The sequence below is a fragment of the Mustela lutreola genome, chromosome 8 (genome assembly GCF_030435805.1).
Source record: "Mustela lutreola isolate mMusLut2 chromosome 8, mMusLut2.pri, whole genome shotgun sequence".
NCBI classification, from domain to species: Eukaryota; Metazoa; Chordata; class Mammalia; order Carnivora; family Mustelidae; genus Mustela; species Mustela lutreola.
This window is the reverse complement of record NC_081297.1, coordinates 144,841,646-144,868,585: the sequence shown is the minus strand read 5'-3', so window position 1 is coordinate 144,868,585 and position 26,940 is coordinate 144,841,646. Positions and strand designations below refer to the sequence as shown.

The 26,940-nt window shown below is 42.9% G+C and overlaps 1 protein-coding gene across 1 annotated transcript; it reads right to left on the bottom strand.

Annotated features, from left to right (window-relative positions):
* Nucleotides 1–111: 111 nt before the first annotated feature.
* On the bottom strand, nucleotides 112–26,940 carry WBP2NL (WBP2 N-terminal like). Its single transcript, XM_059187542.1, is given in 7 exon segments — nucleotides 112–375; nucleotides 3,688–3,726; nucleotides 3,728–3,795; nucleotides 9,067–9,159; nucleotides 9,380–9,521; nucleotides 9,781–9,889; nucleotides 26,814–26,940. Coding segments are annotated over 7 exon segments (777 nt in total). The 5' UTR covers nucleotides 26,876–26,940.

Sequence of the window (26,940 nt, the reverse complement as noted above, 5' to 3'; positions counted from 1 at the left end):
CTGCCCTCCCTCAGGGTGCCACGCTACTTCACACATGCCTTTAATCACATACCTGAGTCCACCTTCTTATCCTGACTTCGGTTTTGGAGTGCCACTTTGCTTGGTGAGTCTTCAATGGTTATTTCCTAAAAGATTGTAGATGGGGCTCAGAAGATGAAGGAGCGGGAAGAGAAGGCTCATACCCAGCAGGCTGCGCTGCCATAAATCTGCTAGACCCAGCTCTAGTTCCAACAGGTGAAATTCCGTATGCCGGAGGCGGGGCTTCATTTGCCGCGGGTGGGTTTTCATTTCCGGCCAATGAAGCTTCATTTCCAGCTGGTAGGGATCCGTATCCTGCAGGGGGTGTTCCGAATACTCCTGGTAGGGGCCTGTATCCTGCAGGTGAGGGCCCGTATCCTGCTTGTGGGGATCCGTATCCCACCTGTGGAGTTCCATACACCGCTGGTGAGGGTCCGTATCCCGCCTGTGCGGCTGTGTATCCCGCCTGCGGGGACCCGTATCCCGCCGGTCCGTATCCTGCCTGCGGGGGTCCATAGACAACAAATGGGTAGGCTGAGAAGGAAAAAAAAAAAATCAGTTACCCATTTTTTAGAGTGGACAAGGAGTAGGTAAGAAGGAAGAAGAAGCGAACTGACACAGGAAAAGAATTCGGGCAGAATAATGCTAAAGCCAGATCCTTCAGCCACCACTGGATGAAGGCCACTGGATGAAGGCTTTATCATTTCCTGTTTTGGAGGGGTTCAAGTTAACATGAAAATAAGGTTACAGTTATAGCTCTACATTACTTATAGTTGTGCTCAAAGATTATTTTATTTAATAAATTTTGAGTATGAAGAAAGCAATACATGCTGAATGAGGGGTATGTATTTAGAAAATAAAGAAAAGATGAATTTTATTTTTTTAAAAGATTTTATTTATTTGGCAGAGAGAGACACAGTGAGAGAGAGAGGAGTGGCAGGGGGAGTGGCAGAGGGAGGAGCAGGCAGGGCTCAATCCCAGGACCCTGGGAGCATGACCTGAGCTAATGGCAGAGGCTTAGCAACTGAGCCACCCACGCACCCTGAAAAGATGAACTTCAAAAATCGTCTATAATCCACTCTCAAAGACAAAAATTTAATATTCTGGTGTATTTCTTTGTAGAATCTGTTAATATTTTTATACACTCACAATCATAACACCCATACATTTTTTTATCTGGCTCTTTTTACTTGACATTATAAAAATTTTCTTTACATTATTAGCATATTTCATACATTAAAAGCTAGACAACATTTTATCACATGGATAGGTGCTACTTAATTTCCCTGCTGCAGGAGAGCATGTTGTTTCCAACTTTCTTTTTTTTTTAGATTTTATTTATTTATTTATTTGAGAGAGAGAAAGAGAAAGCATAGGAGCAGGGAAGGGGAGAGGGAGGAAGTCTTAAGCAAACTTCACACTGAACACAGACCAGATCCAAGGACCCTGAGATCATCACCTAAGCCAAAACAAAGAGTCTAACAATTAACTGCACCACCCAGATACACCATTTTCAATTTTCTAACTCATATTGCAATAAACCTGGACTTTATTTATTTTCTTGGCTACATTTCCAAAGTGGTTTAACTGAGTCAATGAGTGGACAGTTGTCAAGTTACTTCGCTGTAATCCACATTTATGTTTGAGATAACTAGAAAAAACTTTAAAAGAATGGTCTTAAAGGTTCTTTAAAAACGAAAGGAGGGGCGCCTGGGTGGCTCAGTGGGTTAAGCCGCTGCCTTCGGCTCAGGTCATGATCTCAGGGTCCTGGGATCGAGTCCCACATCGGGCTCTCTGCTCAGCAGGGAGCCTGCTTCCTCCTCTCTCTCTGCCTGCCTCTCTGCCTACTTGTGATCTCTGTCTGTCAAATAAATAAATATAATCTTAAAAAAAAAAAAACGAAAGGAAAATGTGGAGGAAGTCAAGAAAATGATGTATGCATCAAATACAAATACCAGCAGAAGTGGAAAACTTTACAAGAAGCCAAAAAGAAATTCTGAAGCTGAACAGTACAGCAACTGAAATGAAAAAATCACTAGAGGGATTCAAATTCAGATTGGAGTAGGCAGAAGAATAAATCCATTAACTTGAAGATAAAACGAGGGAAACAATAGAGGTTGAGGAATAGGAAACACACACACACACACACACACAAAACCAAACACTGAAGAAGAGTGAACAGGGCTTGAGAGTAACAGAGCTTGAGGGACCTGTGGAACACCATCAAGCAGACCAGAAGGAAGTCCCAGGAGGAGGAGAAAAAGGGACAGAGCAAATATTTGAACAAATAGTGACTGTAAATTTCTCAAATTTGATGAAAACATGAATATAAACATCCAGAAGCTCAACAAACTTCAAGTAAGATGAACTTAAAGAAACAAACACTGAGATACATTCTAATTAAACTTTAAAAAGACAGAGACAAAGGGAGAGTCTTGAAAGCAGCGAGAGAGAAGCATACAAGGGATCCTCAGCAGATTTCCCATCAGAAACTTTAGAGGCCAGAGATAAACTGTCAAACGAGAATCCTCTATTTGGCAAAACTCCTTCAAGAGTGAGAGAGAAATGAAGATGTTCCCAGATACACAAAAGCTGAAGGAGTTCATTCTTACTGGGTAAGAAGTGCTTAAGGTAGTTCTGCAAGGTGAAGTGAAAGGACACCAGACAATAACTTAAAGCCAACTTTATAGGGATAAAGACCTCACTAAAGCTGAATCACTGGGCAATTACAAAAGCTAATATTTTATAATAACAGCTTGTAATTCCATTTTTTGTTTTCTACATAATTTAAGAGACTAATGCGTTTATTTATTTGTTTTAAAGATTTTATTTATTAAGAAGAGAAAGAGCATGAAAGTGGAGGAAAGAGCAAAGGGGGAGGGACAAGGAGAGGGAAAGAATCTCAAGAAGAGTCACGGCTGAGTGCAGAGCCTGACACAGGGCTCGATCTCATGACCCAGAGATCACAGTCTGAGCTGAAACCAGGAGTCAGAGGCTTAACTGACTAAGCTACCCAGGCACCTCTCAGAGATTAATGCATTTAAAAGAATTATTAGATTATATTTTTAGCCACACAACTATAAAGATGTAATTTTGTGACATCAGTTGTACACAAAACTAAAATCTGTAGACATGTATGTCATGTTCCAAGGAGAACCCAAGAAAGGACTACCTTTTGGGGCCTGTTGATGGCCTGTTAGGAGACCCTTTGTGGCCCACCTGCAGGCTGTGGACCACATTTGAGAATCACTGTGGACAGGCACAACTGTTAAAGGCCACAGGGCATGAAGCTGGAGTCCTCAGTGAGGTTGAAGGGCCCAGCACAAGCATGGTGGCTCTACTTGGGTGAGATGAGAAGAGGTGGGGAAGGGCACCTTTTTTGACTCAGGCTATAAGCAGGAAGTGACGGTTCCTGTTAGCAGGAGTCGTCCATGTCTGCTCCATATGTGTACATTACAGTAAAAAGTAAGCCTCAAACTGAAGCCCAGTCATTGCTGACCTGCCACGGGGCTTCAGTCTAGAAACAAAGTCATGGACTCCATTTCCAATTCTCTAAACTTCTCCTTTTTCTCCTATAGCAGAGTTGCAGGCAAACTAGCAATGAATGGATCTTAGAGCCCTTGGCATATTTTTCCACCACCCAAGGAGAACTTCCCTGCCACTCCTTACCTGGACAAGGCATCTGTTGGGAGCACATGCCCCCCTGCCCAGTAACTACGTACAGTCCTGGAGAGCTGAACCAGTAGTTTAGACTTCCAAGTGGAACTCCCCTGGCAGCTGAGAAGACAAGTTTGGCAAAATAGGGACTTTTTAATTCTTTTAAGCAGCTATCAACCAAATAATTAATAAATTATCAACCATCATCTCACATATGTGTCCAAAAATGCTCCCAGGATACCAGATAAAAAATATATACCTCCCTTGTCCTGAACTGCATGTTTCGTGAGGGCAGAGATTGTGTCTTATTTGCCTGTGCTTATCCAGGGCCTAGCACAGCACTTACCATAAAAAATATTCAGAATCCAAGTGAGGATTCCATCTAGTTGGCAAGACACAACCATGGAAGCCAATGTAATGGCAACGTGATACAGAAGAAAGAAAGTGCTTCTTGATTATCTTCCTCTTATAAGGACTCTCTTATAAGGATCCTTGTGATGGCATTTGAGGCCCACCTGGATAAGCAAGAGTAATCTCCTCATCTCAAGATCCTTAAATTAATTACATCTGCAGGGATTTTTTTTTTTTTTTTCCAAACAAGGCAACATCCACGGATTCTGAGGGTTAGGACATGGATATATCTTTGGGAGCCATTATCGGCCTACTGCTCTATTTCTGGCCTATGGCATGTGACCAGAAGTAAGGTACACTGCTTCCAGAGCTTCCCTGGTGCAAGCTTCCCAGGTGAGATATTTACTCTCTTTCCCTCCCTGCCAGCTATCCAGAGGGGCTGTGGAAGCCATGTGTTAAAGATGGCAAAGACCCTAGTACTCTGGGCCCCTAAATGGCTATGTGGTTCAGAGCCCCATATTATCCTTGCTGATTGTCCTTTACATAAGCAGTAATATTTACTGCCTTAAGCTACGGATAATTTGGGATTTTTCTATTTCAAGAGATAGCATTATCTTAACTAATTCATTATAAATCTGAAGTTGTCCTCTTTACCCCTACTATCCTCCTTGTCAATATCCTATTAATATCCTTCCCAGAAGTGATTACTTTATTAACTTATATGTTTGCTCATTTATTCTTTTTTCAAAAGATTTTATTTATTTATTTGACAGATATATATATATATATATATATATAGAGAGAGAGAGAGAGAGAGAGAGCGCGAGCGCACACAAGTAGGCAGAGTGGCAGGCAGAGGTCGGGGGAGAAACAGGCTACCCGCCGGGCAAGGAGCCCAATGCGGGGCTCCATCCCAGGACCCGAGGATCATGACCTGAGGTAGATGCTTCACCGACTGAGCCACCACAGCACCCCTGTTTGCTTATTTCTTGTATGACTCTCACTAGACTAAGTTTAACAAAGTTAGGGGCTATGTTCGCCTTGTTTACTCTTGTGTTCTTAATCATCTCATATAGAGTTTGGCAAACAACAGGTACTCAACACGTATTTGGTAAAAACAAGAATCAAAGAGCCCCAACAAGTCAGCTCTGTAGAGGGGAAGAGACTTCTGCAAAGGGTCAAAGAATCAGATCATGAAGCATGATGGGTAGTTAATTCGAAAGACCTGAAAGAAGCCCATCTCACAATCTTACGTTCTTACTGGGGGAGCGGGGGTAGGCTCTCACACCTAAGCCATGATATAATCAGACCCAGAAAACAATGGGCCAAGCTCACATATGTTGCCTAAACTCTTCCCAAGTAGCTGTATAACTGCTGAGACTCCGTAGCTTTGCAGGCCAAGAAGCAGATCTTTTTTTTTTTTTTTTTTAAGGTTTTTATTTATTTATTTGACAGAGAAAGACACAGCGATAGAGGGAACACAAGCAGAGGGAGTGGGAGAAAGGCAGGCTCCCCTCGGGAGTCCGATGTGGGGCTCGAACCCAGGACCCAGGATCCAGGATCATGACCTGAGCCAAAAGCAGATGGTCAACCAACTGAGCCACCCAGGCGCCCCCAAGAAGCAGATCTTAATGAGAGCACAGAGAGGATCCCCTCAAGTTGCCTGATCCTTGGTCCATAATCTTAAAAATAAGCCCCCTCAGTACTGTGAGGCCAAAAATAAGAAGGAACTCAAGAACCAATATGCAGTTATTCTGAGTTCTGCAGACACTGGTAAAAAAGAGGAGCCGGACTTCCAAGTGGCCCCCGACTCTGGATTCCACAGGCTGTGCTCTGTCTGCCAGGACACCTTGTTACCCAGTGTCAGGCTTCCAGATGCTGTCTGCCCTTTGGACGATGAAGAGCTATTGGTTGGGTACAGCGTGTGAGCTCCTTGGCCTTTGTATTTTTGCACTGTATCTTAAAGGTAACAGTAAAACAATTTCTTACTCCTCGATTTCTTATATATGGCTTTTCTGCCACCTGTCTTCTTTAGCATTTCTCTCTTACTAAGAGCACCAACAAACTCAAATTTCCACATGCAATGCACATCCTTCAGTCTTCATTTTATCAAACATCTCTGTAGCAGCTGACAAATGATCACTCCGTAACGCCTGAAACTGTCCTTCCTTGACCTCTAGGACAATAAACTCAATTCTCCTCCTACCTCAGTCAGCCCCTTTGCATTCTTCATTAAGGTCATCCCTCCCTCCATCCCTGAGCTGTTGAGGACTCTTGGAATACCATTCGTAAGTCACTGAAGGATCCTATCACTCACATGGCTCCAGAGATGACCTGCGTGCTGAGGATTTCTAAACCAGTCTCTAGAAGATACAGTTCATCTTTGAAGCTCTGAGCTGCAAATCCACTGACCACTAGCATTCCAATGTGCCTCACATTTAATAAGATGGAGGAATGAAGAATATAGGATAAAAAAAATAAAACATTACTTGTATCGTATTCCTGCCATTTAAAATGCATGATGTGCATCTAAGCATGAGGAAACAGACAAACCCAAATTAAGGGACATTCTACAAAACAATAAGCCTGTATTCTCTTTAAAATGTCAACATCAAGAAAGGCTGAGTCCAGATTAAAGGAGACCAAAGATACAGGACAACTAAATTCAATGTGTAATCTGGGATTAGATCCTGACTGGGGGGTTGGGGAATGCTATTAGAATTAGGAACAGTAATGGGTTAAACATTTGAATTTGAATATAAACCAAATATTAACAGCATTGTTTCCATGTTACATTTCCTGAATTTGAAAAGCAGACTGAGGGTAGATAAGAGAATACCCTTGCTCCTAGGAGATTTATATCCAAATACTTAGGGATGAAGGAAATGATCTTTGTGACTTATTCCCAAATACTTAAGTAGAAACAAAGCAAAAAAAGAACAAGATAAAGCAAAGGTGAGAAAATGTTAATAATGGGTGAATCTAGATGAATGGTCCATGAGAGTTTGTTGCAATATTTTTAAAAAATATTTTACTTATTTATTTGATAGAGAGAGAGAGAGAGACAGATCACAAGTAGGCAGAGAGGCAGGCAGAGAGAGAGGGGGAAGCAGGCTCCCTGCCAGTCAGTCAAAGAGCCCAACAGAGGCTTAACCCACTGAGCCACTGAGGCAGCCCTTGCTGCAATATTCTTGCAACTTTTCCATAAATAAGATTATTTTTCTTTAAAAAGTTCAGAAAAATAGCAAGAAGAGGTTTAGGGTTTAGATTCTAGCTCCATTGCTCTCTATCTGTACAGTCTTGAGACAATGTATAACCATCACTGGCTCAGTTTCTCCTGTTATCAACTGGGATAATGACTATAGCTACATCATAAGTTTTTGTGAGGGTTACAAATACTGACACATGTAGGGGCACCTGGGTGGCTCAGTGGGTTAAGCCTCTGCCTTCGGCTCAGGTCATGATCCCAGGATCTTGGGATTGAGCCCTGCATTGGGCTCTCTGCTCAGCAGGAAGCCTGCTTCCTCCTCTCTCTCTGCCTGCCTCTCTGCCTACTTGTGATCTCTGTCAAATAAATAAATAAAACCTTTTTAAAAAATTTAAAGAACAAAAACAAAAAAAACAAATACTGACACATGTAAAGGGTCTGGAACACTGCCCACTATATGGTAAGTGTTCAGTAAATGTTAGTATATCTAAAATTGAACTCCAACATAGACTGTCTCCTGCATTCTTCACTATGGTTTATAGTATCATAATCCAATCAGTCTTCTGAGCTAGAACGTTCATTCCATTCTTCTGTGTCCCCAGCATTTTGTCCATGCCTCTGTTACAGCATATTTGCATATGTCCATCTCAACTAGATGGTGTTCATCTCAACGAGATTGGAGTTGGAGGTAGAGGCAACAGAGAAAGAGAAAGAACATTCCAAATAGAGCAAATTTCAGGGCACCTAGTGGGCTCAGTCAGAAGAGCAGGTGACTCTTGATCTTGGGGTCATGAGTTCAAGCCCCATATTGGGTATAGAGTTTACTTAGATAGATAGATAGATAGATAGATAAGTAAATAAAATTACCAGAAAGAACAAATAACATGAAGGCGCAGAGATGAGAGAAGAGGCACACAGAAGTCCAATTAGATTGGAGTACAAAAGGTGAGAGAGGAGGGGTATGAAATGAGGCTAGGTTAAATAAAAATATATCATTAAGGGATTTATTTATTTATTTATTTTAGTAGGCTCTGCACCCAACATGGGACTTGAACTCACAACCCCTGAGCCAGCCAGGTACCCCGTAAAAGGATTATTTGTATTCACAGTCCAAAAAGAGTTATCTGGTACATACTTTAGATCAGTGCTGTGGCACTTGACAATACCTCTTCCCTCTTCTCATGAGAATGGGAACTACAGCTAAGAGAAGCAAAGGCAAAGCCAGAGAGGAGAAAAGACAGAAAGGCACGACAAAGGAAAAAGAACTCGCACATCTGGGGCTTCCAGAGCTGAAAATGAGACGACTTAATGATAGGAGACCAGCATTTTTTTTTATATACATTTTTTTTAAGATTTTATTTATTTATTTGAGAGAGAGACAGTGAGAGAGAACATGAGCGAGGAGAAGGTCAGAGAGAGAAGCAGACTCCCCGTGGAGCTGGGAGCCCGATGCGGGACTCGATCCCAGGACTCCGGGATCATGACCTGAGCCGAAGGCAGTCGTCCAACCAACCCAGGCGTCCCAGGAGACCAGCATTTAAATGGACGAGATTATCAGGTAAAATTAGTCATTCAGGTGTCTGAGTACAAGCTCCTGGTAGACTGCAAACTCCTTTAAGACAAGGAGGGACTGACTAATCTTGCTCCCAGCCTGTGGTGTAGTGTGTGTCCCATGGTAGGGAGGCTCAGGAAATGCCTGCGGAATACACATGCAGCTACGAACTGCTTGACTTCGGAGGCCAAAGTCTTGACCGGGTGGGTAACAGTCCTACTTCACCTCCACAGGCCTCAAACCCCCCACAGCATTTAGAATCCTTATTAGCAGTGCTCACCAGCAGAGGCAGCTTTCATCATCATCTGGGCAAATTCGATGGCACCTCCTTTTCTGAAGGCTAATTTAAAGGTAGCCTGTCCTTCCCAGCCACCTGGGGGAAGCAATGACACACGCTCACTAAAGTGCTGGCACCACTGGCCAGAGAGGACCGCCCCAGACAGACAGAGAAGCACTACCCAAAGGAGCGGGGCAGCTTTTTTTGAATTCCAGCATGAGCCAAGTCTGAATCTTAAATCTTCTGGAAGCTTTTGAGAAAAAACAAACAAACAAACAAACAAACAAAAAACCACTTCTGAGGGGGGACCACTTACCATCTGGGGCTGCCTGAATGATTCCTTTAATGAAGTTGGGGGTAAAGACTGGTTGTTCAACGGTGCAGTTACTCATCAGATCAAATGGCATCATAAAAGAACACATGGAGTCATTGACTGTGTGTGAAGTCACGAAGATCACCTATGAGAGGAAAGAAATTTCAGAGAAGGACTACAGTTTGTCCACGGGTTGAGACATAGCAGAGCAATTCTAAGGTCAAGGCTGCTTTGACGTCCTGGCCTAATTGGGAAATATCACCCATTTTCTTCCATATTCTTCAACATGGAAAATCATAAAAGTGTGAATGTTTTAAAACACTTTGAAAGTCAACGTTTACCCTCTCTCCGTTTTAAGGAAAACAAATGTGCAGTTAATCTGATCAAAGAAGAAGTAGAATTACCCGGTATGAAGTAAGAAACACTGTTCCTCTCTTTGTACCACAGAAGACACTGGATCCCTCTGGTTGATGTGGGAAGGAGAGTTCTACATCCTGACACTGAGTCAAGACACTGCAGAAAAGAAAGGGCAGACACCACTCAATTTCAAAGTTATATAAAATGACACACATAAAGCTTTTAGCATAGTTCCTAGCCCAGAGTAAGCACTCGAAAAACATTATCTGCTGCTGTTATTGCCATTATTTTATTGAAATTGAAAGGAAATTAAATGATATTATTCTCTGCTCATTTATTCTCCCATTTTATCACCGGTTTCTCTTTTTGCTTTTTTTATAAGATTCATTTATTTATTATAAAATGAGGGTTGCCAGGGGTAGGGGGGTAGGGAGAGGGTGGTTGGGTTACGGACATTGCGGAGGGTATGTGCTATGGTAAGTACTGTGAAGTGTGTAAACCTGGCGATTCACAGATCTGTACCCCTAGGGCTAATAATACATTTTATGTTAATAAAAAATTTTTTAAATGTTTTAAAGATTTATTTATTTATTTTAGAGAGAAAGCATGCACAGGCAGGGGGAGGGGTGGAGGGAGAGGGAGAAGGGAAGCAGACTCCTCACTGAGTTGGGAGCCCTACGTGGGGCTTGATCTCAGGATCCTCAGATCGTGACCTGAGCTGAAACCAAGGGTCAGAGGCTTAACTGACTGAGCCACCCCAGTGCTCCGGGTTCTTTTTTTTTCTTATCTAATTTACATTCTTCTTCTTCTTCTTCTTAATCTTCTTACCATCTCACTAATTTTTTTAAAAGATTTTTTTATTTATTTGACAGAGAGCTAGATCACAAGTAGGCAGAGAGGCAAGCAGAGAGAGAGAGAGAGAGAGAGAGGAGGAAGCAGGCTCCCTGCCTAGCAGAGAGCCCGATGCAGGACTTGATCCCAGGACCCTGAGATCATGACCTAAGCTGAAGGCAGAGGTTTAACCCACTGAACCACCCAGGCAACCCACTAATTTTTATTCTTTATGTGCAGTAAGTATAAAGCACTGTGGTAACGGAAATGTTTCTCTGACTCTTATAGAGACGGTAAGGCACACAATGGGCTTCAGATTTCTCAGGCATGTTGTGTCCTCTTCCTGTCATGGTCTCCCCTCACTATTAACCTGAGAAACTTGGACTCATCCTATTCTCGCTCACAGAATCCTAACGGGTTTCTTCTCTTTCTCAGTAATTACTATAATACATACATGCTTATTTGTTCAATGTCTTAACTATGATCATTAAGGACAATGTCTTTCCACTGCAGCTCTAGCAAACAGTGGGTACTACTAAATATTTATGGACAGAATGCGGGAATGAAAACATGAATACAAATAATAGAGTAAGTATTGGGGTGCCTGGGTGGCTTAGTGGGTCATGATCTCAGAGTCATGATCTCAGGGTCCTGGGAACGAGCCCCACATTGGGCTCTCTGCTCAGTGGAGAACCTGCTTCCCTTCCTCTCTCTCTGCCTGCCTCTCTGTCTACTTGTGATCTCTGTCTGTCAAATAAATAAATAAAATCTTTTAAAATAATAATAAATAAATAATACAGCAAGTACTAATATGACATACATCACATTACTGGCACAAAAATGTCATAGCAGTTTAGTGGAAGGAGAGATTAGCTTCGGTCGAAGTGATTAAAAATGACTTTATAGAAAGATCAAAGTGTGAGCTGATTCTTAAGATATGGACAGTGTTTCAGGAGGCAGAGTTGAAGGCAGGGTACAGTCCGGATAGGGAGCAAACAGCATGTATGGAGATGCAAGAGCAGCATCCATGGTATACGCAGTGGGAAGCGAACTGCACACTTGGGAGCCGGCTACCTGTGTGGATTCAGCAAAACAGCATGGGAGTGTTGGGGTGGGGAGAAGAGTGAGATAGCACTGGAAAGTCATGCTGAAATTAGAGCTTGGAGACACTATTTAATAGGCAAGGAGAAACTGTGAGCTACAGCTGTCTCAGCAGGCTAGTCACATGATCAAGGAGGGGGGTATATGAGAGGTATAAGAATCCCTAAGGGGTACTGTGCTGGCTCAGTCAGTAGAGCATGCAGCTCTTGATCTTGGGGTCATGAATTCAAGTTCTATGCTGGGTATGGCGTCATGATGACCTTAAAAAAAAAAGAATCCCTAAAATAGGGCGCTGGGTGGCTCAGTTGGTTGAGCAACTACCTTCAGCTCAGGTCATGATCCCGGACTTCCAGGATCGAGTCCTGCCATCGGGCTCCCAACTCCTTGGAGTCTGCTTCTCCCTCTGACCTTCTCCTCTCTCATGCTCTCTCTCACTCATTCTCCCTCAAATAAATAAATAAAATCTTTAAAAAAAAAAAAACCCTAAAATATTCCTGATGTGCCACAATAAGAACTGGAACTGGGGTGGTGGTGTGGTGATAAAAAGGGCTTTTTAATATACAATGAAAATATAAGATGCCATCAAAAATGTCAGAAAAAATAGGGAATTCCAGGGGTGCCTGGGTAGTGCAACTTGTTGAATGTTGAACTTGGTTGGGGTCAGGTTGTGGCCTCAGGGTCTGGGATTGTGTCCTGAGTCAGGGTCCCCACTCAGTGAGGAGTCATCTTAGGACACTCTCTCCCTTTCCCTCTGCATCTCCTTTCTTTCTCAAATAAATAAATAAATCTTTAAAAAAAATAGGGAACTCCAAAACTCAGTTCAGAACTCTGGAATCAAACCAAAACCTTATAGCAACTAAGATAATGTTTAATCAAGAAAAAAATAGCTGAGGGGCGCCTGGGTGGCTCAGTGGGTTAAAGCCTCTGCCTTCGGCTCGGGTCCTGATCCCAGGGTCGTGGGATCGAGCCCCATGTCGGGCTCTCTGCTCACCAGAGAGCCTGCTTCCCTTCCTCTCTCTCTGCCTGCCTCTCTGCCTGCTTGTGATCTCTGTCTGTCAAATAAATAAATAAATAAATAAATAGTCTTTAAAAAAAAAATAGCTGAGTCTCAGTAAGAGAGCTTTTTGACACTTTAACTTACCCTGGTACCATCCTCCAATCCCCAGTTTGACAACAGCCTTAAAAATAACCCACATTCCAGGGCGCCTGGGTGGTTCAGTAATTCACTGTCTGCCTTTGGCTCAGGTCATGATCCCAGGGTCCTGGAACCAAGCCCTGTATCAAGCCCCCTGCTCAGTGAGAAGCTCACTTCTCCCTCTCCCAATGAAACTTGGTGAAGCAGACTATTTCTGAATAAATGTAAAAAATAAAATAACCCATATTCCTAGTCTAAGTGCCAAGTACCAAAGAGAGCAGAACACACCTTATTCTCAAAGAATTGTGGTTGTTTTAACTTGTCTGGTAGCTCCCTGAGGGGCTGGCTCAAAGGGTGTTGCCTAATTTAGGCACTACCCAGGTGACTACCCAGGGTGCATTTATCAAAAACAGTTCAAGGTAAATGTATTAGTTGCTGCTGTCTGGGGCAAAGATAATACTTAGTGCAAATGAACAAAACTGAAAAGTTAGGGAGGAAAGGCTGATGAGCTGCTTTAGTGAATAACAGCTTTGAAAAGCTCTGACATATTCATGGAACTCTAGAAAGCCATATGCATATCTGCCCAGGGCTGGATTCATGCTCAGAAGAAAACTGAGAAGGCCCAAAACTTTTACCTCTGGTTGACAGTAAGGCTCTTCTCAAGCAGGAAGTGAAAGCTCAGACAGAGCTGTAAACTACATGGCTGAGTGACAAAAACATGCTCTAAACATACAGGCAGACCCCATCTGCAAAGGCAGGAAGGTTTTATTATTATTATTATTATTTTGGTACAGATTTATAAGGAAATAGTGAAATCACTAGTTGGCAACTAAGTTAACATAAAAAAGACTTCAGTGACCACATTTGACAAAGAGTACAAACTTTATAAAATTTATAATTCAGAAAGCTATTAAACAATAACTACAACAAGCAGCAACAATGTACCCTAAGACAGAAAATCTGATTTTCAGATTTGCCAAATTATAATATTCAGAATGTCCAGTTTTCAACAACAATAAAAAATCATGAGGCTTGCAAATAAACAATTAAGTATGGCCCATAGGTTTTTCTAGGAACATTAGACAATCAAACTAATAGAAACTGTACTGAGGAAGCCCACACATTGGATTAACTAAACAAAGATGTTATTTGTTTGTTTGTCTGTTAGGTGAAACTCTAAGTACAACGTGGTGCTCAAACTCCCAACCCAAAGATCAAGGATCCCATGCTCTACTGACTGAACCAGCAAGGCAACCCACAAAACCAAGACTTTAAATAAACTATTTTAAGTATGCTTAAAGAGCTAAAGGAAACCATGTCTAAAATAACCAAAGGAAATAATGAGAACAATGTTTCAAAAAGTTGAGAATATCAATAAAGAGATAGAAATAGAAAAATGAAACAAATAGAAATTCTGAAGATAGAGATTACAATAAGTAAAGTGAAAAATTCAATAGTGGTGGGCTTAATGGCAGATTTCAGCAGGCAAAGGAAAGAATCAGTGAACCTGAAGATAGGTCAATTAAAAATAACAGTTACTACCCAAGTAACAGAAAAAAAGAATGAAGAAAAATGAACAGAGTCTAATCGACCTGTGGGACAAAATCAAGCTTACAACCAAATGCATAATGAGACTGCCCAAAGGATAGGAAAAAAAAAAGGGGGGACATAAAAAATATTTGAAGAGGGTGCCTGGGTGGCTCAGTGGGTTAAGCCGCTGCCTTCGGCTCAGGTCGTGATCTCAGGGTCCTGGGATCGAGTCCCACATCGGGCTCTCTGCTCAGCAGGGAGCCTGCTTCCTCCTCTCTCTCTCTCTGCTTGCCTCTCTGCCTATTTGTGATCTCTCTCTGTCAAATAAATAAATAAATAAAATCTTTAAAAATTTTTTGAAGAAAAAATGGCCAAAATTCCTCCAATTTAATGAAATACATGAATCTACATATCCAATAAGCTCCTACTAGGATAAACTCAAAAAGACCCACACCAAGACATATTATAATCAAAGAGCTAAAAATCAGATACAGAAACTCAAAAGCAGCAAGAAAAAAGGATCATCGTTTACAAAGAACCCTCAATAAGACAAAAGGCTGACTTCCCATAAAAAACTAGGGAGGCAGGGTTGCCTGGGTGGCTTGGTTGATTAAGTGGCTGTTTTTGGCTCAGGTCCTGATTCCAGGATCCTGGGATTGAGCCCCACATTGGGCTTCCTTCTCAGTGTAGAGTCTGTTTGCCCCTGTACCTGTGCCCCTCCTCCTGCTTGTGCTTTCTCTCACTCTCCCAAAGAAATAAAATCTTTTTTTATTATTATTTTTAAAAACTTTTTTTTAAAGATTTTATTTATTTATTTGACAGAGAGAGATCACAAGTAGGCAGAGAGGCAGGCAGAGAGAGAGAGAGGAGGAAGCAGGCTCCCTGCTGAGCAGAGAGCCCGATGCGGGACTCGATCCCAGGACCCCGAGATCACGACCTGAGCCGAAGGCAGCAGCTTAACCCACTGAGCCACCCAGGCGCCCTATTTTTAAAAACGTTTTAAAGATTTTTATTTATTTATTTATTTGAGAGAGAGCAGGAAAGAGAGAGAGCATGAGCAGGGGGGAGGGGTAGAGGGAGAGGGAGAAGCAGACTCCCCACTGAGCAGGAAGTCCAACATGAAACTCGATCCCAGGACCCTGGGACCATGACCCAAGCCAAAGACAGATGCTTAATGGACTGAGCCACCCAGGCACCCCTCAAATAAATAAAATCTTTAAAGAAAAGAAAAAAACTATTGAGGCTACTGGGATGACATATACAAAGTGCTAAAAGGAAAAAAAAATATGTCAACCAAAAATTCTGTATCTAGGAAAACCCATCCCTCAAAAATTAAGGAGAAATTAAAATATTACCAAGTAAACAAAAACTGAGAATTCATCACAAGCAGATCTGAACTATAAGAAATGCCAAAGGAAGTCCTTCAGCCTGAAATAAAAAGACTCTGGGGTGGGGCGGGGGGACTTGGAAGACTGTCAGTTAAGAGTCAACTCTTGATTTCAGCTCAGGTTATGATCTCAGGGTTGTGAAATTGAGCCCCACATCAGGCTCCATGCTATGTGTGGCCCCTGCTTGGGATTCTCTCTTCCCCTGCCTCTTTCTCTCCCTCTGTCCCTCCCCAACCTTTCTCTTAAGAAATAAAAATAAAAAGACACAGTAAATTAAACCCTTACAAATAAACAAGAGAACATTGGTAAAGCTAACTACATAGGTAAACATAAAAGTCAGTATTAATGTATTTTTGGTTTGGAACTCTTCATTTCTTCCTATATGAATTAAAAGGCAACTGCATAAAATAATAATTGTAAATTTACAGTGATCAGTACCCAATGTATAAAAATGTAAACTGAGGCAATAATTGTGTAAGGGGACAGAGTATATAGGAACAAATTTTTTGCATAGAATTAAAATTTGGTATTGGGGCACATGGGTGGCTCAGTCAGTTAAGTGTCTGTCTTTGGCTCAGATTATGATCCCAGGGTCCTGGGGTCAAGACCTGTGTAGGGCTCCCTGCTCAGTGGGGAATCTGCTTACCCCTTTCCCTCTGTTCCCCCAACTCATGCTCTCTCTCTTATTTGCTCTCTTTCTCTCTCAAGTAAATAAATAAAATCTCTAAAAAACAACTAAATTGGTATTAATTTGAACTAGTGTTATAAATCAAGATGTTAAATGTAATCTTCAGGACAACCACAAAGAGATTAACTAAAACACAAACAGTAAAAGAAATAAGGAGGGAATCAAGATAGCATATTAGGAAATATCTATTGAACACAAGGAAGGCATTAATGAAGGAACTGAAACATAGAGGAAACAAATAGCAAAGGAGCAGAAGTTAACTCCTTCCTTATAATTATATTAAGTGTAAGTGAATCAAACTCTCCAATTAAAAGTCAGAGATTGGCAAAATACACATTTTTAAAGTATGATACAAGTATACGCTGTCTACAAAAGACTTCCTTTAGATCCAAAGACACAAATAGGTTTAAAGAGAAAGGAAGAAAAAAGATATTCCATGAAACAGTAGCCAAAAGAGAGCTGCAGGAGCTATACTGATATCAGAAAAAAATGGACTTTATTTATTTTTTTAAAGATTTTATTTATTTATTTGACAGAGATCACAACTAGACAGAGAGGCAGGCAGAGAGAGAGGAAGAGAAGCAGGTTTCCCAGTGAGCAGGAAGCCTGATGCAGGGCTGGATCCCAGGACCCTGAGATCATGCCTTGAGCCAAAAGCAGAGGCTTTAACCCACTGAGCCACACAGGTGCCCCCAAAAATGGACTTTAAAACAAAAATTATTATGAGACAATACTATATTATGATAAAAGGGCCAATCATCAAAAAGACATTACAAATGTAAACATGAATACATTTAATAAAAGTCAACTAGACTTAACATAAGAACACTTCAGCCACAAAGGTAGAATACACATTCTTCTCAAATACACATGAAACATTGTGTAAGACAGATTATATGTTAGGCAACAAAACAAGTCTCACTAAATTTATGAAGACTGTAATCATATTGAGTATCTTTTCTGACCACAATGGAATGAAATTATAACAGAGGGAACCTGACAAATTAACAAATACGTGAAAATTAAACAAAATGCTCTTAAACAACTAATGATTCAAAAAAGATATCACAAGTGAAAAGTAGGCAAAGAGGCAGACGGGGGGGGGGGGGAGCAGGCTCCCTGCTGAGCAGAGAGCCCGATGCAGGACTCGATCCCAGGACCCTGAGACCAAGACCTGAGCCGAAGGCAGAGGCTTAACCTACTGAGCCACCCAGGTGCCCCAATGCTTGCAATTTTTTTAAAAACAGCAAACCAATAATCTAATTTTCCACACTAGAAAACTATAAAAACAAGACCAAACTAAACCCAAAGCTAGCAGAAGGAAGGAAATAATAAAGATTATAGTGAACATAAAGAATAGAAACAAAAGAATCAATGAAACCAAAATTTTATTCTTTATCCTTTAAGCAAAATTGACCAACTTTTACCTAGACTAAGAAAAAAAGAAAGAAAACCTAAATTACTAAAATTTGAAATAAAAGTGGGGATGTTATCACAGAATTTATAGGGAAAAAAAGGATTATGAGCGAATATATGAAAAATTACATGCCAACAACTTAGATAATCTGGGGCACCTGGGTGACTCAGTGGGTTAAAGCCTCTGCCTTTGGCTCAGGTCATGATCCCAGGGTCCTGGAATGGAGCCCCGAAGTAGGCTCTCTGCTCAGCAGGGAGTCTGCTTTCCTTTCCTCTCTCTCTGCCTGCCTCTCTGCCTACTTGTGATCTCTGTCAAATAAATAAATAAATAAAATCTTTTTAAAAAATTAGATAATCTATTTGAAACAGATAAATTCCTAGAGACAACCAAAATGAACTAAAGAAAGAAAATGGGGCACCTGGGTGGTTTAGTCATTAAGTAGCTGCCTTTGGCTCAGGTCATGATCCCAGTGTCCTAGGATCAAGCCCTGCATCGGGCTCCCTACTCAGCGGGAAGCCTGCTTCTCCCTCTCCCACTCTCTCTGCTTGTGTTCCCTCTCTTGCTGTGTCTCTCTGTGTCAAATAAATAAATTAAATCTTTTTTAAAAAAATAAGAAAGAGGGGCGCCTGGGTGGCTCAGTGGGTTAAAGCCTCTGCCTTCGGCTCAGGTCATGATCTCAGGGTCCTGGGATCGAGCCCCACATCGGGCTCTCTGCCCAGCGGGGAGCCTGCTTCCTCCTCTCTCTCTCTCTCTCTCTGCCTGCCTCTCCATCTACTTGCGATCTCTGTCTGTCAAATAAATAAATAAAATCTTTAAAAAAAAAATAAGAAAGAAAATCTGAATAGAACTATAACAGATTGAATCAGTAACCAAAAAAATTCCAACAAAAACCCCAGGATGGGGCACCTAAGTGGCTCAGTGGGTTAAATAAGCCTCTGCCTTCAGCTCGGGTCCTGGTCTCAGGATCCTGGGATGGAGCCCCGTGTCAGGCTCTCTCCTCAGTGGGTAGCCTGCTTCCCCCACCTCTCTCTCTGCCTGCCTCCCTGCCCACTTGTGATTTCTGTCAAATGAATAAACTCTTAAAAAAAAAAAAAAAGCCCAGGATGTATATTATGTGTTGATGGGTGGAGGGTTTTGCACATGTCTATTAGGACCAATTGGGTCCAACAGTGTTGTTCAGATCCTCTCTTGTTTTATTATCTTCTGTCTGGCTGTTCTTTTGATCATAGTTTCTTAGAAGCTGGGTTGAGTGAGGAATGTTGAGCGACTCCTTAATAAATACGGTTTCTTTTGGGGTGATGAAAATGTTCTGGAATTAGACAAGGGTAGTGATTGCGTGATATTGTGACTATACTAAAAGCCTCTGAATTGTACATTTTAAAATGGTTAAAATGGGGGGGGTGCCTGGGTGGCTCAGTGTGTTAAAGCCTCTGCCTTCAGCTCAGGTCATGATCCCAGGGTCCTAGGATCCAGCCCCGCATCAGGCTCTCTGCTCAGTGGGGAGCCTGCTTCCCCCTCTTTCCCTGCCTGCCTCTCTGCCTACTTTGATCTGTCAAATAAATAAATAAAATCTTAAAAAAGGAAAGAATGATACCTTGTGTCTGAGAAGAAAGATATTTCTATGCTAAGAACTCCATCATATGTCTTAATTCTACAAAATAAAACCATTTTTTAAAAATGGTTAAAATGGCAAATTTTGTTATATGAACTTTACCTCAGTAAAAAATTAGGTTTGTATATTAAGTGTAAAACCTCAATAAATCAATTAATCAAATTTTAAAAACTGTGAAGAAAGAATCCCATGAGTTTGGTAATTCATTGGATCTGGGAGACAAAAAGTCATGAGAAATCAAAGGTGATCTTTGCCTCCAAAGAAATAGGGAAGCCAGAAAAAGAAGCTTATTGGGAAGTAGGGACATAAATTTGGCTCTAGACATGTTGAAATATTCAGGAGGCAGGAGTACTCTTTGCAATTTCACTCTGTCATGTCCTTGGGTCAGCATATAATACACGGGGTTTCTCAATCTTGGCACTATTGACTGGGTTGGATAATTATTTGTTGTTCTGGGCTGTGCTTTGTAGATTGTTTGGCAGCACCCCTTGTCTCTCGCCACCAAATATCAGTAGAAACCCACCTCCACACCAAATTGTGAAAACCAAAATGTCCCCTGGGTGCAAAATCACCCCAGACCAAGAACCACTGTCCTACAAGGATGGCAAAGTGACTGCAAAATTTCAGTGAAAAGTACAGTACAGTGAAACAAAGAATGAATTTTCATCATGTTGGTAAATGTTATAATGTGGAGACAACAAATTTCTAAAAAAGAGGTTAAAACTGCAAATGAAATTTCACAGCACCAGGGTGCCAGGGTGGCTCAGTTGCTAGGCATCTGCCTTCAGCTTGGGTCATGGGGATCAAGCCCCATGTAGGAGGACTCCCTGCTCGGCAAGAAGCCTGCCTCCCCCTCTCCTATTCCCGCTCCTTGTGTTCCCTCTCCTGCTGCATCCCTCTCCCTGTCAAATAAATAAATAAACTCTTTTTTCTTTTTTAATCTTTTTAAAATAGATTTTTTAAATCTTAAAAAAAAAAAAAGAGTTTATTTATTTGTTTGACAGAGAGAGGAGGAAGCAGGCTCCCCACCAAGCAAGAGCCTGACTTGGGACTCGATCCCAGGACCCTGAGATCATGACTTGAGCTGAAGGCAGAGGCCTAACCCACTGAGCCACCCAGGCGCCCCCAAATAAACAAAATCTTTTAAAAAAATAAATAAATAAATTTCACAGCCCATTTGGCTAAGGATATCAAACACTATTCTGTCTCCAGGTAACAACCTAACTTTACACCTCGAGAAACTAAAGAACAAACCAAACCCAAAGTTAGTAGAAGGAAGGAAATAACGATCAGAGCTGACATAAACAAAAAAGAGAATACAAAAGCAACAGAAAAAAAAAATCAGTGAAACTAAGTCATTTTTTTAATCAATGAAACTGACAAATCCTTGGCTCCATTAACTACTTAAAAAAAGAGATGACTCGGGGCGCCTGGGTGGCTCAGTGGGTTAAGCTGCTGCCTTCGGCTCAGGTCATGATCTCAGGGTCCTGGGATCGAGTCCCGCATCGGGCTCTCTGCTCAGCAGGGAGCCTGCTTCCTCCTCTCTCTCTCTGCCTACCTCTCTGCCTACTTGTGATCTCTCTCTGTCAAATAAATAAATAAAATCTTTAAAAAAAAAAAAAAAAAGAGATGACTCAAATTACCAAAATCAGAAATGAAAGAAAGGACATTACAACGGAAGCCACAGGAAAAAAAAAAAAAAAGGATAAGACAATACTATGAAAAATTGTATGCCAACATATTGGATAACCTAGAAGAAATGGACAAATTCCTAGGAGCTAATTCATTAATAAATAGAAAACCTGAACAAACCAAAAATAAGTAAAAACACTGAATCAGTAACCAAGAACTTCCAGCAAAGAAAAGCCCAGAATCGGAGGGCTACACTGGACAATTCACCAAACCCTAAAAGAATACCTAACACTGGGACGCCTGGGTGGCTCGGTTGGTTAAGCGCTGCCTTCGGCTCGGGTCATGATCCCGGTGTCCTGGGATCGAGTCCCACATCGGGCTCCTTGCTCGGCGGGGAGCCTGCTTCTCCCTCTGCCTCTGCCTGCCTCTCTGTCTGCCTGTGCTCACTCGCTCTCTCTCCCTCTATCCCTGAAAAATAAATAAAATCTCAAAAAAAAAAAATTAAAAAAAAAAAAAAAAGAATACCTAACACTGATCCCCCAGAAAATCTGCCCAAAAACTGAAGAGAAGGGAACACTTCCAAAGTCCTTCTCTGAGGCCAGCATACCATGATGTCAAAGCTAGAAAAAGATACAAGACAAGAAAACTATGGATTAACATCTCCAAAAAACACTGATGCAAAAATCCTAAACAAAATACTAGCAAACTGAGTATAACAGTACATTGAAAGGACTATACACATAACCAAGTGGGATTTATTCCTGGAACACAGAATGGTTCAACATATGAATATCAATCAACGTAATAAAAATAGAACTATCATATGATCCAGCAATCTCACTTCCGGGTACATATCCAAAGGAAATGAAAATAGGGTATCAAAGAGATAACATGCACTCCTATGTTCACAGCAGGATTAGACCCAATATCCAAGAGAGAGAAACAACCTACTTGTCGGTCAATGAATGAACGGATGAAGAAGATGTGGTATTTATATATACATATCATTCAGTCATAAGAAGGAAATCCTGGGGACACCTGGGTGGCTCAGTGGGTTAAAGCCTCTGCCTTCGGCTCAGGTCATGATCCCAGGGTCCTGGGATCGAGACCCGCATCGGGCTTTCTGCTCCGCGGAGAGCCTGCTTCCTCCTCTCTCTCTCTGCCTACTTGTGATCTCTGTCAAATAAATAAATTAAGTTAAAAAAAAAAAAAAAGAAGGAAATCCTGTCACATGCTACAACATGAATGAACCTTGAGAACACTGTGCTAACTGAAATAACCTGAAGAAAGATAAGTACTGTATGATCTCACTTATATGTAGAATCTTAAAGAAAAAAAGTCAAATGCATAGAAGCAAAAAGTAGAATGGTGGCTACCAGGGACTCAGGGAATGGGGGAAATGGGGAGATGGTGATCAAAAGGTACAGATTCGTAGTGATGTAGGATGAATAAGTTTAGAGATCCAACGTACAGTAGGCATGATGGCTATACTTAATGAGTATATTGAAAGGGCGCCTGGGTGGCTCAGCGGGTTGGGTTTCTGCCTTTGGCTCAGGTCATGATCCCAGGATCCAGGGATGGAGCCCCACATGGGGCTCCCTGCCTGATGGGGAGCCTGTTTCTCCCTCTCCCTTTGCCACTACCCCTGCTTTGCCCTCTGTCAAATAAATAACAAAATCTTTCTTTTAAAAATGAGTATATCGTGTGCCTGGGTGGCTTGGTGGGTTAAATCTTCTAGGCCTTCAGCTTGGGTCGTGATCCCAGGGTCCTGGGATTGGGCCCCGCATCAGACTCTCTGTTCAGCGGGGGGCCTGCTTCCTCCTCTCTCTCTGCCTGCCTCTCTGGTTACTTGTGACTGCTGTCTATAAAATAAATAAATAAAATCTGGGGCACCTGGGTGGCTCAGTGGGTTAAAGCCTCTGCCTTTGGCTCAGGTCATGATCCCAGAGTCCTGGGATCGAGCCCCAACGGGCTCTCTGCTCAGCAGGGAGCCTGCTTCCCTCTCTCTCTCTCTCTCTGCCTGCTACTCTGTCTACTCAGCTCTCTGTCAAAATAAATAAATAAAATCTTTAAAAAAAATTCTATAGGGTGACTTTCAAAAATATATCTTTCAACATACATTTGTTTAATTTAAAATATTTTTGACAGAATTTTAATATATTTTTAAAAATACATTTTATTCTTTTTTTAAAGATTTTTTATTTATTTATTTGACAGACAGAGATCACAAGTAGGCAGAGAGGCAGAGAGAGAGAGGAGGAAGCAGGCTCCCTGCTGAGCAGAGAGCCCAATGAGGGACTCGATCTCAGGACCCTGAGATCATGACCCGAGCTGAAGGGAGCGGCTTAACCCACTGAGCCACCCAGGCGCCCTTATTCTTTTTTTTAAAAGTCTGTATCCTGGGGCACCTGGGTGGCTCAGTGGTTTGGGCTGCTGCCTTTGGCTCGGGTCATGATCTCAGGGCCCTGGGATCAAGCCCCGCATCGGGCTCCCTGCTTCGCAGGAAGCCTGCTTCCCTCTCTCTCTCTCTCTGCCTGCCTCTCTGCCTACTTGTGATCTCTGTCTGTCAAATAAATAAATAAATCTTTAAAGAAAAAAAAAAAGTCTGTATCCTCTGATTCCATTGTTCCACTTTCAGGAACATATCCCCAAGAAACATTGTGACAGGTGGGCAAAGATAAGTCGTCAAAAGTGTTCACTGAAGCAATGTTTATAGCAATGACAAATTATACCCTGAACATCCTGGAGAGGAGCTTGAACAAAGATTCATGAATACTGGAATACCAGTCATTGAAAATAATGATATAGGTATTGATACTGGAGAGCATTCCCAATACATTGGTAAGTGAGGAAAACAAATTACAAAGCAGTCTCAGGTGTGGGGGGTGTCACTCATATTTCCCTGGGAGGAAGTGCAGAAGGATACATACCAAAATGTAAAAAGCACTGGATGTTGGAATCTGGAGTAATTTAATTTTTTTTCTAGTTTTTCTACAATAAACACATATGGTACCATCTGCACAATTTCAGAATATTGGTTAAAAAAGGAAAACTCATTGTCTTCCCTATTTACCAGTAGAGCCCTATATGTTCAATTATAACTTAGCTGGGGGGGAAAAAAGGCAACCTCCCCAGAACACAGCTACAGTGTGATAAAATTCCCAAATGTGTATTCTGAATAGACAAAAGAACCAATTTTCTTCTTAACCTTGTTTTAAAAAGTAGTTTCTATCATCACCAAAAGAACCTCAAACAATCCCATTTAAAAATGAGCAGAGGAACTGAATAGACATTTTTTTACAAATAAGAGATACAGATGGCCAAAAGACACATGAAAAGATGCTCAACATCACTCATCATCAGGGAAATGCAAATCAAAACCACAATGAAAGCTCACTTTACACCTGTCAGAATGGCTAACATCAAAAAGACAAAAGCAGGTGTTGGAGAGGATGTAGAGGAAAAAGAACACTTGTGCACTCTTGGCAGGAATGTAAATTGATACAGACAGTGTGGAAAACAGTGTGGAGTTTTCTCAGAAAATTAAAAACAGAAATACCATACGATCCAGTGATTCTACTACTGGGTATTTACCTAAAAATGAAAACACTGATTTGAAAAGATATATGCACCCCTATGTTTACTGCAGCATTATTTACAGCAGCCAAGATATGGAAGTAACATAAGTGTTCCTCCATAGAAAATTAGATAAGGAAGATGTGATACACACACACACACACACACACACACACACACGAATATTATGCAGCCATAAAAAAGAATGGGATTTTTTTTTTTTTTGGCCACTTGCAACAATATGGATGGATCAAGTGTATTACACTAAGTGGAATAAATCAAAGAATACCATATAATTTCAATTATACATGGAATCTAAAAAACAAAACAAATAAACACCCAAAAAGAATAAACACAGAGGATGAACTCGTGGTTGCCAGAGGGAAGGTGGGGGGGGCGCTGTTGAGTAAAATGGATGAAGGGGAATGGGAGACACAGCCTTCCAGGTTTGGAATAAAAGGGAACGGCCCAGGGAACAGTCAGTGGTACTGTAGTACTGTAAGCTGTTTTGTATGGTGACAGATGGTGACTATTTAGGGTGAGCCTAGCATCATTTACAGAGCAGCCCAGTCACTGTGTCGTCCACCTGAAATTAATGTTACACTGTGTGTCAACTATGATCAAATTTTTAAAAAATTGAATTAAATAAAAATAAAGAAATATCGTAGTTTCTACCCAAGAAGCCAGAGCACTGACAGAGTGGGTGTTCTCTGATGAGGACAAGGCAGAGAAGCAGTCCTTTTGCTTTCCAAGGGACACCTGGAGTTGCGACGATCAGACCCCAATCCAAGCTCTCCCGGGGCAAGCAATTTACTTCTCTTTGTTTCAGTTTGAGGAATTCCCGGAGAAATAAGGGAAACACTGCTGATCCTCATTGTAGATAGAGCAGGGATGAGTACGAAGCTCTTACAGCTGTTGGGCGATGATCAAGCATTCAAGAGCACAGAATGGACCCCATCAAGGTAACTCGAACGACCATGAAATCAGTGTTTCTGCTACAATCTTTTAAAACGTGCTTCATGCCCTGCTTCCGAGCCACACACGGAAAAGCAGTGGGACAGACCCGACGCTCAGCGAGAAGATGCCCAAACCCCAGATCAGAAGTGACTGCAGGGCACAGAGGCACCTGCGCTCAGGTCAAAGCGTTCTGGGCGGGTGAGCCGGGAGACCTCGCACGCGGCCGGCCATCATCATCTCCTACTGCAAGGGAAGGCCGACGGCCTCCACCGCACGAAGGAATCTGTCAACAACATTTTCTCGGGGAGGAAGCAGAGAAAACAGATCTGGACATCAGCACTCGGTACGGTCTGAGCGGATCTTCCCGACAAACGCGCAGTCCCCCCCCCCCCCCCCCGGAGCACAGCACTGGGTGTCAGAATCTCCCGCTATCCGACAGCAAAGGAGACCGAGGGCCAGTGGGAGCGGAGACACGAGCCGGGGGGCACCGCGCAGGAGTCTGGAGCCCCGGGCGGGAGGAACCGAGCAGAGGAGCGGCGTGGAGGCGAGGCACGAGGTGGGACCGCGAGCGAGAGGCGGGCCCGCCCCCGCGCGGACCCGGAAGCGCCGCGCAGCCAGCGTCCGCCTCCCGAGGGGTCCGGTCCGCATCTTTACCGTGAAGGAAGCGCAGTCAGCCCCCCGCCCCCGTGGGGGCGAATAGAAACGGGGCTTCAGGGGGTTCTGAGGGCGAGCGAGGCCCTCGCAGCGCGGGACGGTCAGAGTGGGCCGCACTCCGGCCTCTTCCGCCGCGGCGTTCCGGGAGCCCCGGAGGGGTGCGCCCACCGCTTCCCCTCACCCCTCGCCCGGCCGCCGTCATCCCGCGGAGGTCCTGAGCTCCCAACGGCAGCCGCACGCGACCCCAAGGGGCGGTGCGACACCCTACTACTACCAGTGCGCTCCCGCCTTTCTCCTGAGGCGACGAGCGCCTCGCACCGCGCACCCGCCCATTCACCTGACCGAGGCCACGAGCTCCAGCCTCCGCCACCTCTGAGCCCCTAAACGCCTGCGGGGGCGCGCGCGCTCAAACGGAGGGGTCGGGGCTCCGCCTGTGGTGCCCGGAAAAGGCGGGAAAGGTCCCCATTGGCTGAGAGTCTTCAAGCCGCCGGCCCCACCCGCCGGCTTCCTCCCGCCTCTAACAGCCCCCCTCCCCGTCCCCCGGCTTCCCTTCAGGCACCTTTCGCCAAAAGGGATGATGGCCCCGCGGCGGTTCTCGGTATGACTCTGATTCACTGCCATCTTTCTCCAGGCCCCCTCCTGCCGCCCCTCAGATGGGAAGGGGCGGGGCCTGCGCCAGGCCGGGG